Source organism: Balaenoptera musculus, chromosome 6 (genome assembly GCF_009873245.2).
Source record: "Balaenoptera musculus isolate JJ_BM4_2016_0621 chromosome 6, mBalMus1.pri.v3, whole genome shotgun sequence".
Taxonomy (NCBI): domain Eukaryota; kingdom Metazoa; phylum Chordata; class Mammalia; order Artiodactyla; family Balaenopteridae; genus Balaenoptera; species Balaenoptera musculus.
In genome coordinates, this window is record NC_045790.1 from 115,887,297 (window position 1) to 115,902,049 (window position 14,753).

The 14,753-nt window shown below is 41.1% G+C and overlaps 1 protein-coding gene across 1 annotated transcript; it reads right to left on the minus strand.

Moving 5' to 3' along the window:
* Nucleotides 1–12,109: 12,109 nt before the first annotated feature.
* Nucleotides 12,110–12,457, minus strand: LOC118897230 (60S ribosomal protein L30-like). Its single transcript, XM_036856231.1, has one exon. The coding sequence runs from the start codon at nucleotides 12,455–12,457 to the stop codon at nucleotides 12,110–12,112; it is 348 nt and encodes a 115-aa protein (XP_036712126.1).
* Nucleotides 12,458–14,753: the final 2,296 nt, after the last annotated feature.

A 14,753-nucleotide genomic window follows, 5' to 3' on the forward strand; every position in this document is an offset into this window, starting at 1 on the left:
TACGGAGGCAAAGGCAGAATCTCTTAGGCCTGCTGGAAGTTCTTGCTTAAGGCAGTTACAGAGGTTTAATGGGACGGAGCAACGTGAGGCTTCTGTTCACTTATGTCAGGAGAACAGGACAGTGAATACAGCAGAGCACGCCGTCCTGTGTTCTCCAGCCATCAAGACAATGGGCTGCCCAAGCATAAAGGCCATCCCCCAAACTTCCACATATGAAGGTGAAACCAGGGGGCGCACATAAAGCCTCCACATGAGTGATGGAATCTATGGGTTCCTTCATTGGCTCAGAGGCACTGGCATTACTTAGCCAAGGCTCGGAAATTTTGTTGTTACCCAACCGGAAGTTACCTAGATGTACAGATAAGTCAGCAAGTTTACAGATGACTCAACTTGCATTGCCAGCTCCGTTGAACTTTTCATGCAGATATTCAAAAGATCGTGTTTTCCTATCCCAGGGTTGGGTCAAATTGAAGCAAGGAATAAATTTAGGTGAGCTTAGCTCCCTAACTCTATAAAATGGGCCTGCAGAACAATTTGGACAGACAGCAGCGTCTGGAACCCCAGTGAAATTACTTATAGGCTGAACCAAAGGGCCATTGCTATGCTGGGCCAGCTGAGGATTCCAGTGGCAAATCGAGCAATCAGAGAGGTTTCCCCCTTTCTTCAGGGACTGGGAAATACGAATGAGGGTGTTGTCCTTCCATAGAAGGGAGGGAGGAACAAGGTGAGGGACTGTATTGAAATAAAGGTATACAGGCCTGGTCCAGACGTTTTGGGAAAGCTGTTGGCCTCAGATGTCCTCTGCTTCAGGTCCTAATGGGCGTTATCTTCAGGTCGCCAGAGAGTGTGCAGGTCCAGTTGGGATTTGGTGCCTCCTTTAGATGTGACACTGAACCCAGGAGTCCCCTCTCTGGAGTTTGGTGGCACAAGGGTTAGTCAACAGGACTTGATGGGGCCCTTCCGGCGAGGCTGGAGAGAGTCCTTTTGGAGGTGCCTTTTCCAGTACCCAGAATCTCCGGGCTGTGGGCTGTGGTGTTCGGGGTCTTGGTCTTCCGGGAGTGCGCTGCAAAAGGAGTGCTCTGCCAGAGCCTGGTGATTTTCTTTCTTTCTTTTTTAGTTTTGTTTTTTAATTTAATTGAAGTATACTTGATTTACAATGTTGTGTTAGTTTCAGGTGGACAGCAAAGTGATTCGTTACACACACACACACGTTCTTTTCCAGATTCTTTTCCCTTATAGGTTATTATAAAATATTGAGTTGGTTATCTATTTTATGTATAGTAGTGTGTATACGTTAATCCTAACTAGTTATTTTCTTAAACTTTTTTTTTTTTTGGCCACACCATGTGGCTTGCACGATCTTAGCTCCCCCACCAGGGATCGAACCTGGGCGCTTGGCAGTGAGAGCACGGAGTCCTAACCACTGGACCGCCAGGGAATTGCCCAACTGGTTATTTTCAGTAGAAGCAATGAGGCCTTTACAATGCAGAAGTATTTCTCCCTTTCTCAGCTCGGATCAAAGAAGCAGGAGCCACGTGCTTTGCGTGTCCTGTTCAGGGACAACAGACTCCATTGAACGTGTGCACATACGTCCACTGTCATGAAAAACAAAAATATTTAATAAGAGTTTCAGAACTCTTGAGGGACCAGGAGAAAATGTAAGTGCTTCAACCTTTGATGCCAAGATACACTTTACCAAATTGTTTTAAGTTATAGACAGCTTAAAGGAGAGGAGAAAAGGAAAACAAAACATTAAAGCAATTGGTTTTCCATTAGAGTTTTAGAAATTCTTACACAGTTCAGTTGTATGATCTTAGAGTTATAAGAAAGAAAACTGTGTTTCAGAGTACCCGTCAGAGTCCTTTCCATGAATCTCTTTAAAGAGGAACATTTGCAAAAGCATCAGAGTAAAGCAGTAACTATAATGACAGAAAGACTTGAAAATGCCCATTATTAAAAATCTGATGAGAATTCGTTATAATGGGAGTGGCAAGGGGATCAGCTTATCTCTATGACATATGTTTAAAGTGGTGAGCGGTTGGAAATTCCCTGGTGGTCCAGTGGTTAGGGCTTGGCACTTTCACTGCTGGAGCCCGGGTAACTAAGATCCTGCAAGCCATGCAGCATGACCAAAAAAACCAAAAAACAAAAACAAACCAAAAATCATGACCAATAACATTATATCAGGACATCTCAGAATTTAGCAATTTCATATGATTTTTGAGCACATGCTAATATGTACTTATTCAACTATAAGGTTAAAAGATTCTGTATTCCTTCTTATTTAGAAGCCTATTACAAGCTTCCCATGTAATCTAGCTCATCAAATAAGCCTGATTAGTTAAGCATTTTACCAGGTGAGGGACAAATCCTTTGAGATTCTCCAGGGGCCCTCTGGAAGAGCCCAGTTAGTGCAAGGTCAGCAAGACTTCATTTAGAACTTGATTTGGGGGAAGTTTGTCAAAAGTAACAAAAGGTTTTGGACATTTGACCAAACAGGACCACAGATCATTATGAAATGATACTTAATTATCGGTCTGACCAAAGTAACAATAAAAGATTTCAAAGGCAAATACAAGAGGTTACATAGTCGTAAGCAAAACTTAGATCTTTTAATATTGAGAAGAGGACTTCCCTGGTGGCGCAGTGGTTAAGAATCCGCCTGCCAATGCAGGGGACACGCGTTCGAGCCCTGGTCTGGGAAGATTCCCACATGCCGTGGAGCAACTAAGCCCGTGAGCCACAACTACTGAAACCCGCGAGCCTAGAGCCCGTGCTCTGCAACGAGAGAAGCCACTGCAATGAGAAGCCTGCGCACCACAAAGAAGAGTAGTCCCCGCTCAAGGCAACTAGAGAAAGCCCGTGCACAGCAATGAAGACCCAACCCAGCCAAAAATAAATAAATAAATAAATTTAAAAAAAAATATTGAGAAGACTCAGTTTTCTTTAGTAATGAAAGGCCTGAATAAGACAACGTAAGCACAGGAAATAATTTTGTTAAAACACAAATCTTTGCTTTCTAAGCAGATTACTTTTAAAAAAGGTAAAGAAAAATCCTTCATAATCTCCCATGAGAAGCAGACCAATATTCCAAGAAAACCTTGTCCTTTTAGTAAATGAAAGAAAATTGTTTTAGTTTTACCTAAGTACACTACTGATTTTTAGTTTTTATAAATTTATTTTAATTTATTTATTTTGGATGCATTGGGTCTTCGTTGCAGTGCACAGGCTTCTCATTGTGGTGGCTTCTCGTTGCGGAGTCTTCTCGTTGCGGAGCACAGGCTCTAGGCGCATGGGCTTCAGTAGTTGTGGCGCATGGGCTTAGTTGCTCCGTGGCATGTGGGATCTTCCCGGACCAGGGCTCAAACCCGTGTCCCCTGCATTGACAGGCGGATTCTTAGCCACTGTGCCACCAGGGGAGTCCTGCTCCAGTTAACTTAAAATCTATAATTAGGAAAAAAAAAAAAAAAAAAAAAATCTATAATTAGGAGTTAAGCACTTGGACCCTAAGAGGGTTCAATTTTATTTTATTTTTTATTAAAGATTTTGTTTTTGATGTGAACCATTTTGAAGTCTTAATTGAATTTGTTACAATATTGCTTCTGTTTTATGTTTTGGTTTTTTCGTCCCGAGGCATGTGGGATCTTAGCTACCTGCCCACGTATTGAACCTGCACCCCCTGCATTGGAAGGTGAAGCCTCAACCACTGGACCGCCAGAGAAGTCCCCCTGAGGGTCCGATTTTAAAGGGGCAGGTTTTCACAGGGGAGGGGAGAGGAAGAAACAAAGGGGGCGGAGTCTGAGACAAAGGGGGCGGAAAAGACACACAAGATGGTGCCAGAGACAAAGAAGTTGGGGGGGCTTCCCTAGTGGCGCAGTGGTTGAGAGTCTGCCTTCCGGTGCAGGAGACATGGGTTCGGGCCCTGGTCTGGGAGGATCCCACATGCCGCGGAGCCCGTGAGCCACAATCACTGAGCCTGCGCGTCTGGAGCCTGTGCTCCGCAACAAGAGAGGCCGCGACAGTGAGAGGCCCGCGCACCGCGATGAAGAGCGGCCCCCACTTGCCGCAACTAGAGAAAAGCCCTCGCACAGAAACGAAGACCCAACACAGCCATAAATAAATAAATAAATAATTAAAAAAAAAAAGAAGTTGGGGGAGGGGAACTCAAGGAACACAAGGCTTCAGAAACTGTTTTGTTCTTTTCAAGTCTTTCAGTTGTTTTGGCCAATTTAGAAATGGTATCTTGCAAAGAGGAAATTTTAGACTTTCGTGCACATTTGGAAGCTTCCAGGTACCAATGAAAATAAATATCCCATTCTTCTTGTTTAATTTTAGAACCACATGGAACTTCCCTGGTGGCGAAGGGGTTAAAAATCCGCTGGCCAATGCAGGGGACACGGGTTTGATCCCTGGTCCGGGAAGATCGCACATGCCGTGGAGCAACTAAGCCAGCGGGCCACAACTACTGAGCCTGCACTCTAGAGCCCACGAGCCACAACTACTGAGCCCACATGCCACAACTGCTGAAGCCCGTGCGCCTAGAGCCCGTGCTCCACAACAAGAGAAACCACCACAATGAGAAGCCTGTGCACTGCAACGAAGAGTAGCCCCCCTCGCCATAACTAGAGAAAGCCCGCACAGCAATGGAGACCCAATGCAGCCAAAAATAAATAAATTAATTTAAAAAATAATAAATTAAATAAAATAAAATTTTAGAACCACAGTTCTCCAATTTAATCTTAAGAAAAACAAGTTTGGGAAGATTGAAAGTTCCCTGTAATGGCCATGATAATTCTGGATTACTTTTAGTTGGTTCAGCCCACTTAGTTAAAAATGAGCATGTCAGGGGAAAGAGAAATGAGCATGTCAGGGTCCATAGCTTCCAAACATGAACCTGCCAGAGTCCCTGAGGGAGGGCTGCCCTCAGAGCATTTAGATGACCAGGATCCCTTTTCCTTACGTTCTCCTGGAAACCCAAGAAAGTTGCTGGAGTCCTAGCCCAGATTCCAAAAGGAATAAAGCAAATTATTGGATTCCAGTTAGCTCGATCCCCTTCACTCTTGCACACTCCAGAAAACAACTGAGTACTCACCAAGGGCGAAACCTTGAACCAGAAAGGATGAAACCTCTCCCCTGAAAGGACAAAGCCTTTCCAGATCCCAAAAAAAGCCAGAGAACTCAAAACGCAAAAAGAGCAGTTTGGAATCCAAGAAGAGACTCAGGGAAATGATGAGCATGTAGGGCTCACAGTGTGGGTACCTCGCTCCATTCCAGGGCCCGTCATCTCTTGGGGTTCGCCTCCTTCAGATCCCACTTCTGACACCCTATAAATATATCAACTTTAATAAATGGTAGCCAGTTATTTTATCAGCGAAAGCGAGTTTATTCGGGAATAGCAGAGGAATTGCAATTTGGGACATGGAAACTATGGCAGACAAAAAAGCCAAATCCAGAGAACAAGGAGGGGGAACTTGCTTTTATAGGGAAAAGGGGGAGTAGGGAGGGGTTGTGATAACCAAAGATTCCATTGGAGGAGCTGGGGGTTCAATGGAGGCTTCCCATTGACTGAGCCCCTGCAGTCTCTGATTGGCTGGTCTGTCGGGGGTGGAGGGAAGTTTCCTTCCTCCTGCCTGATGGTAAGTAGAGGCACCTTCCTGTCCAAGATGTAGGCGGAGATCTCTTCCTGTTTGGGGTAACTGACATGCATATTCGTGGAGAGAGCTCCCTACAGACCCGTCCTGACTCCAACTTTAACTGAGCGTTCTGTAATTAATTCTACAACTTAAACTTCTTTTTGTGACTTTATTTTGTGCCTTTTAGTTGTCCAGTTTTTTCTATGCTTCTTTTTTCTTATTTCTCACTTCTTTTTGTAGTGGTACCCTCCAATGCCCAGTGTTCCATTTTTCTCCTTAATTGGTTGGCAGTTATACCACGAACACCTAATCTAACTCATCTTATATCCTCACTGGAGCAGTGAAGGGACTTTCCATCACATGGGCTCCCATTTAGCCCTCTCCAACCTAAGGGCTATTCTTGTCCAAGTACTTTAACTCTGTCCCTTTGTTTCAACCCTGCATATCAGATATTATTATTATATTTCATTTGTATTGATTTTGATATTTTATTTTATTGATTTATTTATGAACTAGTTCCTTCTTTTTCAGATGCTCTATAATCAGTGTTCCAGGTTGTGTATGTGCCTGTGGACTGTTCTGGGCTCTCTATTGCCTTTTGTGGATCAGTTTGTTTTCCCTGGGCCAAGATCATGCTGTCCTGATAGTTACAGCTTTATAAGTCTGCAGAAGCCATAATAGCTAGCGGGATATCATTATTCTTGAAGAGTCATGTGGCTCTTCTTGGGCTTGTTTTTAATTTGATTTTGTCAAATTCTTTGAAAAACCTTTTAGGATTTGATCAGAATTGCATTGACTCTACAAATCAGTTTGGGGAATAATGATCCCTTTGCACTACCGTACACTTATTAAGGGCTGATTTAATGTTTTTCAGTAAAGTTTGTAATTTGCTGCAGACAGGTCCTGCTCGTTTTTGTTAGATTTATTCCCGGAAACAATACGTTTTTTGGTTGGTATTGTAAAGGGTTACTATTGTGTAATATAACATATGTCAAGAAACGTGTATAAAACAAAATATATATTTAAAGTTTTATGGGAATTCTCTGGCCGTCCAGCGCACTCGGTGTTTTCACTGCCGTGGCCCAGGTTCAATCCCTGGTAGGGGAACTAAGATCCTGCAAGCCATGTGGTATGGCAAAAAATATATATAAATAAATACATAAATAAAATTAAAAAGTTTTACTGTAAAGCAAGCACTCATGTGCTCACCATCCAGGTCAAGAAACAGGACGTGGTCAGTCTCCTAGGAGCCCCCTAGCCTCCCCTCTACTCACTGCCTCCCACCCCCACCCCTCCCTGGTGCCTCTCCCCCATCCCACTCGATAACCACCCAAATTTCAAGATAATTACCACCTTGGTGTTTTTTGTTTTTTGTTTTTAATATTTATTTATTTGGTTGCACTGGGTCTTCGTTGCGGTACTCGGGATCTTCATTGTGGCATGCGGGATTTTTAGTTGTGGCATGTGGGATCTAGTTCCCTGAGCAGGGATCGAGCCCAGGCCCCCTGCATTGGGAGCACGGAGTCTTAACCAGTGGACCACCAGGGAAGTCCCTACCACCTTGTATTCTTCATACTTCAACCACCTAAATTTATAACCCTAAACAGTCTGGTTTAGTTTGTTTTTTATTTTGTAGCTTTCTTGTTTGTTTGTTTATTTTTAAAAAAACAGCTTGATTGAGGTATCACTTCCATACCACAAAATATACTCGTTTTAAGTGGACAATTTATTTTTATTTTTTAAAAATTATTTATTTATTTATTTATTTTTGGCTGGGTTGGGTCTTCATTGCTGTGCGCGGGCTTTCTCTAGTTGCCTTGAGCGGGGACTACTCTTACTCGTGGTGCGCAGGCTTCTCATTGCAGTGGCTTCTCTCGTTGCAGAGCACGGGCTCTAGGCGGGAGGGCTTCAGTAGTTGCGGCGCAGTGGCTTTGTTGCTCTGCAGCATGTGGGATCTTCCCGGACCAGGGCTCGAACGCGTGTCCCCTGCATTGGCAGGCGGATTCTTAACCAGTGTACCACCAGGGAAGTCCCGATAATTTATTGATTTTTAGTAAATTTGCAGAACTGTGCAAATATCACCACAATTCAGGTTTAGAATATTTCCATCATCCAGAAAGATCCATCCTGCTAATTTTCCATGAACCCCTGTTTCTACCCGTTTCTCAGACAACCACTAATCCTCTTTCTGCCTCTATAGGTTTGCCTTTTTAAGAAAGAATTTCAGGGGACTTCCCTGGTGGTCCAGAGGTCAAGACTTTGCCTTCCAATGCAAGGGGTGAGGGTTTGATCCCTGGCTGGGGAGCTAAGAACCCACATGCCTCGCGGCCGAAAATCAAAAAAAAACATAAAACAGAAGCAATATTGTAACAAATTCAATAAAGACTTTAAAAATGGTCCACATCCAAAAAAAAAATCTTAAATAAAAAATAAAAAAGCATTTCATACAAATGGAATCTTTTGTAGCTTTTTGCATCTGACTTCTTTCACTTAGCACGTTTTTGAGGTTCACCCATGCCCTAGGACATATCGGCAGTTGGTGTCTTTCTTTCTATTGCTAAATAGTACTCCATTAAATGGATCAAAGACATTTCGTTTACTCATTTACCAGTTAATGGACATTTGGATTGTTTCCATTTTTTGGCTCTTATGCATAAATGGTGCAAGGAACATTTGCCAAAAATTTCTTTGTATGGACATGTGTTTTTATTTATCCTGAATCAATACCAAGGAGTGGAATTGCTGAGTCATATAAAAAATTTTTTTTAATTTAATTTTTAAAGAAACTGCCAAACTGCTTTCCAAAGTGGCTGCACCATTTTTCATTCCACCAGCAGTGTATGAGGGTCACAGTTTCTTCACATCCCTGCCAAAACTTGTTACTGACAGTCTTTTTTATTACAGCGATACTAATGTGTGGTTTTACTTTGCATTTCCCTAATAACTAACGGTGCTGGGCATTTTTCCATGTGCTTATCAGCCATTTCTATTATTCGAGTTGTTTGTCTTATTATTGAGTTGATCTTTATATATTTGGGCTATAAGTCTTTTATCAATATACAATATGCAAATATATATTTTCTCCCAGTCTATAGGTTGTTTTTAATTTTCATGATTTAAAAATATATTTTTTGTTTTTAAAATATTTTTATTGAAATATAGTTGATTTACAATGTTACATTAGTTTCAGATGTACAAAAAAGTGATTCAATTATATATATATGTGTGTGTGTGTATATATGTATATATATTCTTTTTTTACATTCTCTTCCACTATGGGTGATTACAAGATAGTGAGTATAGTTCCCTTAAAAAACGTCTTTTGAAGTGCAAAAGTTTTTTTTTTTTTTTTAGTTTTTAATTTTTATGAAGTCAAATTTCTTTTTTCTGGAATGGATCATGCCCTTGATATATCTAAGAACTCTGCTTAATCCAGGATCATAAAGGTTTTTCTATGTTTTTTTTTTTAAATAATTGTATTTATTTATATATTTATTTTTGGCTGAATTGGGTCTTTGTTGCTGCATGTGGGGTTTCTCTAGTTGCAGTGAGTGGGGGCTACTCTTTGTTGCGGTGTGCAGGCTTCTCATTGTGGTGGCTTCTCTTGTTGCGGAGTACGGGCTTTAGGTGCCCGGCTCAGTAGTTGTGGCTCGTGGGCTCCAGAGCACGGGTTTAGTAGTTGTGGCGCACGAGCTTAATTGCTCCGCAGCATGTGGGATCTTCCCAGACCAGGGCTCGAACCTGTGTCCCTGCATTGGCAGGCGGATTCTTAAGCACTGCACCACCCGGGAAGTCCTATTCTATGTTTTATTCTAAATGGTTTTATGTTTTTAGCTCTTATATTTAGGTCTATGAACCATTTTTGTACTAATTTTTGTACATGCTGTGAGATGAGGGTCTAAATTAATCTTTTTACACGTCAATATCCAATTGTCCCAGCACCATTTTTTGAAAAGACTATCCTTTCCTCATTGACTTGCCTTGACCCCTGTGTCAGTTAGGGTCCGACCAGAGAAAAAAAATCAGTGAGAGATATATTTTAAGGAATTTCTAGAAATCTGTTTACAAGACTGTAGGGGCTAACTAGGCAAGTTAAAAAAATCTTAGGGCCGGAGTTGGAAATGGCAGGCTGAACCTCTGTCATGAGTTATCCATAGATAGAGTTTCTTCTTCAGGGAAGTTTCAGCTGTGCTCTTAAGGCCTTTCAGTGGATTGAATTAGGCCCACCTAGGTCATGTAGGATATTTTCCTTTACCTAAAGTCAAATGATTATGGACTTCATCTACAAAATGCCTCCACAGAAACACCTAGGTCAGGTTTTGCTTGAATAACATTTTAAACTGTCTGTCATAACACCTCTGTAAAAAATTAACAGATTTGTACAGATTTGTTTCTGGACTTTCAATTCTGTTCCATTGATCTATATGTTTGTCCTTATGCCAGGACCACATTCTTTTGATTTATGGTCAGCTTTATGGTCAGTTTTGCAATTGGGAAATGTGTGTCTTTCAACTTTGTTCTTAGTTTTCAAGATTTTTGTTGTTGTTGTTGTTGTTCTGGGTCCTTTGCCTTTCTATATAATTTTTAAGATCAGCTTGTCAATTTCTGGGGAAAAAAAAAAGATTTCCTGGTCTTGATGGAAATTGCATTGACTCTATAGATCAAGGTGCAGAGAACTGCCATCTTAACAATATTTAATCACACTTAGAATTGCTTTTCAATTATTTAGGTCTTCTTTAGTTTCTCTTAGCAATGTTTGTAGTTTTCAGGGTGCAAGTCTTGCACTTCTTTTCTTCAATGTATTCCTGAGTACTTTATTCTTTTTGATGCTCTTGCAAGTGAAATTGCTTTGCTAATGTCATTTTCAGGTTGTTCATTGCTCGTATGTAGAAATAAAATTGAATTTTGTATATTAATCTTGGATCCTGTGACCCGTGGAACTCATTTATTAGTCCTAGTGATTTTGTGTGAATTCCTTAGGATTTTAAACATGTAGGATCATGTTTCTGTGAATAGAGTTTCATTTCTTCCTTTCCAGTCTCTATGCCTTTTATTTCTTTTTGCTGCCTGATTGTACTGGCTAGAACTTTCAGTACAATGTTGAGTAGAAGTGGTGTTCCTGATCTTAGGAGCAAAGCACTGAGTCTTTGACCATTTAAGTAGGATGTTAGCTGTAGATTTTCTTGTAGATGCTCTTCATCAGTTTGGAAAACTTACCTTATATTTTTTGAGTATTCAGAGTTTTTATCATGAATAAGGGTTGGATTTTGTCAGATATTTTTACTTCATATATTGAGAGGATCATGTGGTTTATGTTCTTTATTTATTAATATGATGTATTACATCAATTGATTTTCAGATGTTGAACCAACCTTGCATTCTAGGATTAAATTCCATTTGGTCATGGAGCATAATCCTTTTTATACGTTGCTTATTCAGTTTGTTAATATTTTGTTGAGGACTTTTGCATCTATATTTAGGAGGGATATTGGTCTAAATTTTTGTTTTCTTATGATGTCTTCGTCTGGCCTTGGTATCAGGATAATTGTACTAGTTTTCTATTAATGCCATAACAAATTACCACAAACTTAGTGGCTTAAAACAACACACATTTATCATCTTACAGTTCTGTGGGTCAGAAGTCCAAATTGGGTCAAAGTAGCTGAAATCAAGGTATCAGCAGTGTTGGGGTTCCTTCTCGAGGCTTTGGGGAGAGTTTGTTTCCTTGTCTTTTCCAGCTTCTAGAGGCTGCCTGCCTTCCTTGGCTCATGGTCCCCTTTCTCCTTTTCAAAGCCAACAACATGTATCCCTCTGACCCCTCTACTGTCATCACATCTCTCTCTGACCACAGCCAAGAAAATTTCTCTTATTTTAAGTGGTCATTTGCTAGATTGGCTCCACCTGGATAATTCAGGATACTCTCTCTATCTCAAGGTCCATATCCTTAATTACGTCTGCAAAGCCCCTGAGTTAGTTTTAGTAATTTGTGTCTTTCTATAAATTTCTAAGAATTTATCCAGTTCATGTAAGTTGTCTAATTTATTGAGATAAAGTTTTTATAGTAAACCCTTATAATCTTTGTAGAAAAAATTGTTTCAATTTGTTTTTATGTTGCACCTAGTATAGCCTTCTAGATGTACGGTCAGATTCTAGCCTTTCATAGTTGAGCTATCTTAGGAATCTTTGTAAATTGACACATGTACAAATTCTGTACTTTCTATTTCTGCAAAAAAGACTGTTGGTAAGTTTGATTCATGTAACTTGATTATATTGAATCTGTAGGTTACTTTTAGGGTATACTGACATCTTAACAATATCAAGTCTTCTAATCCATGAATGCAGGATTTATTTCCATTTATGTAGGTCTTCTTTAGTTTCTATCAGCATGTTTTTTATTTTTTTATAAATATTTTTTGGGTTTTTTGTTTCTTTTTTTTTTCCTGGGCCAGTTTTATTAAAGAAAAATTGTTCATGATTTACTCTTCACCAGTCTGTTCTGGCGTGCTTCTAATGATATCAGAATCACCTGGATCAATGACAGCCAGTGTGCATACTCTGTAGTATTTTCCACACGCCGTGTCCAATTCAATATTATTGCCACTGTAGTGATGGACACCAGTTTTGGCCAACATGGCATAACACTCTATATCAGATTTCCTCAAGGCTCGGCAGTTGTTGGCGAGGATGACCAGTTTTGCTCTGCCTTGTCTGATCATTTTCAGAGTCTGCTTGTACCCCAGCAGGTACTTTCCACTTTTCATAATGATTTGGAGCCTAGAGTTGATCGACCCCAGCGACTTTTTCGTCTTCTTCGTGGCCAGCATCTTGCCTTAGGAGCAGGACTCCCCCAGCCCAGAGCAGCCACCAGGATGGCTGGGGAGCAAGACAACTTCGGCTTATTTTAAAATCACGTGGTTTGTTCTCTTGTTGTTGAGGTTTTTGTTTTTTGTTTTTTTAATATTTATTTATTTTGGCTGCACTGGGTCTTAGTTGTGGCACATGGGATCTTCGTTGCGGCATGCGGACTCTTAGTTGTGGCATGCATGCGAGATCTATTTCCCCGACTAGGGATTGAACCCGGGCCCCCTGCACTGGGAATGCAGAGTCTTACCCACTGGGCCACCAGGGAAGTCCCTCTTGTTGTTGAGTTTTAACAGATCTTTGTTTGTTTTGGATAACTGTTCTTTATCAGATATGTCTTTTGCCAATATTTTCTCAGTTTGTATCTTGTCTTTTTATTCTCTTGACAGTGCCTTTCCCAGAGCAGAAGTTATTAATTTTAATGAAGTCCAGCTTATCAATTATTTCTTTCATGGATCGTGCCTTTGGTTTTGTATCTCAAAAGTCATCGCCCACCCAAAGGTCATCTAGATTTCCTGCTATGTTATCTTGCAGAAGTTTTATAGTTTTGCATTTTATATTGAGGTCTGATCCATTTTCAGTTAATTTTTATGAAGGGTGTAAGGTTTGTGTCTAGATTAATTTTTTATTAGTTTTTATTGGTGTATAGTTGCTTTATAATGTTGTGTTAGTTTCTTGCTGTACAACAAAGTGAATCAGTCATACATATACATATATCCCCTTTTTTTTAGATTTCCTTCCCATTTAGGTCACCACAGAGCATTGAGTAGACTTCCCTGTGCTATACAGTAGGTTCTCACTAGTTATCTATTTTATACATAGTAGTGTATATATGTCAGTCCCAATCTCCCAATTCATCCCACTCCCCCAGATTAATTTTTTGCACGTGGATGTCCAGTTGCTCTAGGACCAGAATCTTGTGGATTTTTTATTTCATTTGTTGAGCTTTTTTTTAATATAAATTTATTTATTTATTTTATTTTTGGCTGCGTTGGGTCTTCGTTGCTGCGCGCGGGCTTTCTCTAGTTGCGGCGAGCAGGGGCAACTCTACATTGAGGTGCACGGGCATCTCATCACGGTGGCTTCTTTTGTTGCGGAGCACAGGCTCTAGGTGCGCGGGCTTCAGTAGTTGTGGCGCGCGGGCTTAGTTGCTACGTGGCACGTGGGATCTTCCCAGACCAGGGCTCGAACCTGTGTCCCCTGAATTGACAGGCAGATTCTTAACGACTGCGCCACCAGGGAAGCCCTGTTGTGCTTTTTAACTCCAGATTTTTCCATTTGGTTATTTTTTGTCTTGCAATTCTTTATTACAAAAAGCCATTATTTTCAGTCTTGAAAGTTTTAGAACCTAAGCATCTTCTCTTTCTGAAGAATTGAAATATTTGCAGACAAATATTTGTAGAAAGTGATGGAAGTCTACAAAAATATTTTGAAGATCCAAAGGAAAAGCCTCAGACTTGCCTCTGGAAACACCGGTGGCTGAGATGAAGGATTGCACAGCAAAGTTTTCTGTAGAATGCCAGACTTGGGGCCAGCTCTTGCTGCACTATCAGAATGGATGCATCTTATTACATGATACAAGAATCAATCGAAGCCAAAATGACAGAGATTGAAGTGGAACCTATGACATATCTTGATCTTCCCACAAAAGTTCTTCACACAGATCCTGACTACCATAAAAGCTTACAGAACCAGAGGAAGGTCTTGGATTGTATGGCAATGGTTATAGAAGAACTGCAATTATCAGTGGGGCAGCTGCAGGCCTTTATGGGCAAAAGTACTCAGTGCTTCCAGAAGGGGTCAGTACAGCTTGGGAAGAGAAGCACCCAACAGCCAGATCCCTCACCGGCTTCAAACTTCCGGAGCTTCAGCTGCAAGCCCGCCCACCACATGTTGCTCTGGGTCTTGTCAGTGACCTTCTGCAGCTTTTCTGTTACAAGATGCTCAAGAGGAGAGGAATGGCAGACTTCCCAGTGCCTGGTGACTGCCTGGCGTCTGAGCTGGGATTCTCCACCCTCTCGCCTTTGGAGGTGACTGGGTGGCTATAGGGTTCCTTAATTTTTTTCTAGAAGTGATGGGAACTGTCGACTTAAAAAAATGCACAACGTGAGAGTTGCGAGTTAAGTTTTATTTGGGGCAAAATGCGGACTGCAGCCCGGGAGACAGTGTCCCAGATCGCTCTGAGAAACTGCTCCACAGAGGCAGGGGGGAGGTCAGTATAGATGTGATTTGGGTGAAGGGGGAGTACATGCAATCACG

Excerpts from the sequence above, each read along its gene's own strand:
- LOC118897230 (XM_036856231.1), bottom strand. The coding sequence starts at position 12,457 with ATGCTGGCCACGAAGAAGACGAAAAAGTCGCTGGGGTCGATCAACTCT.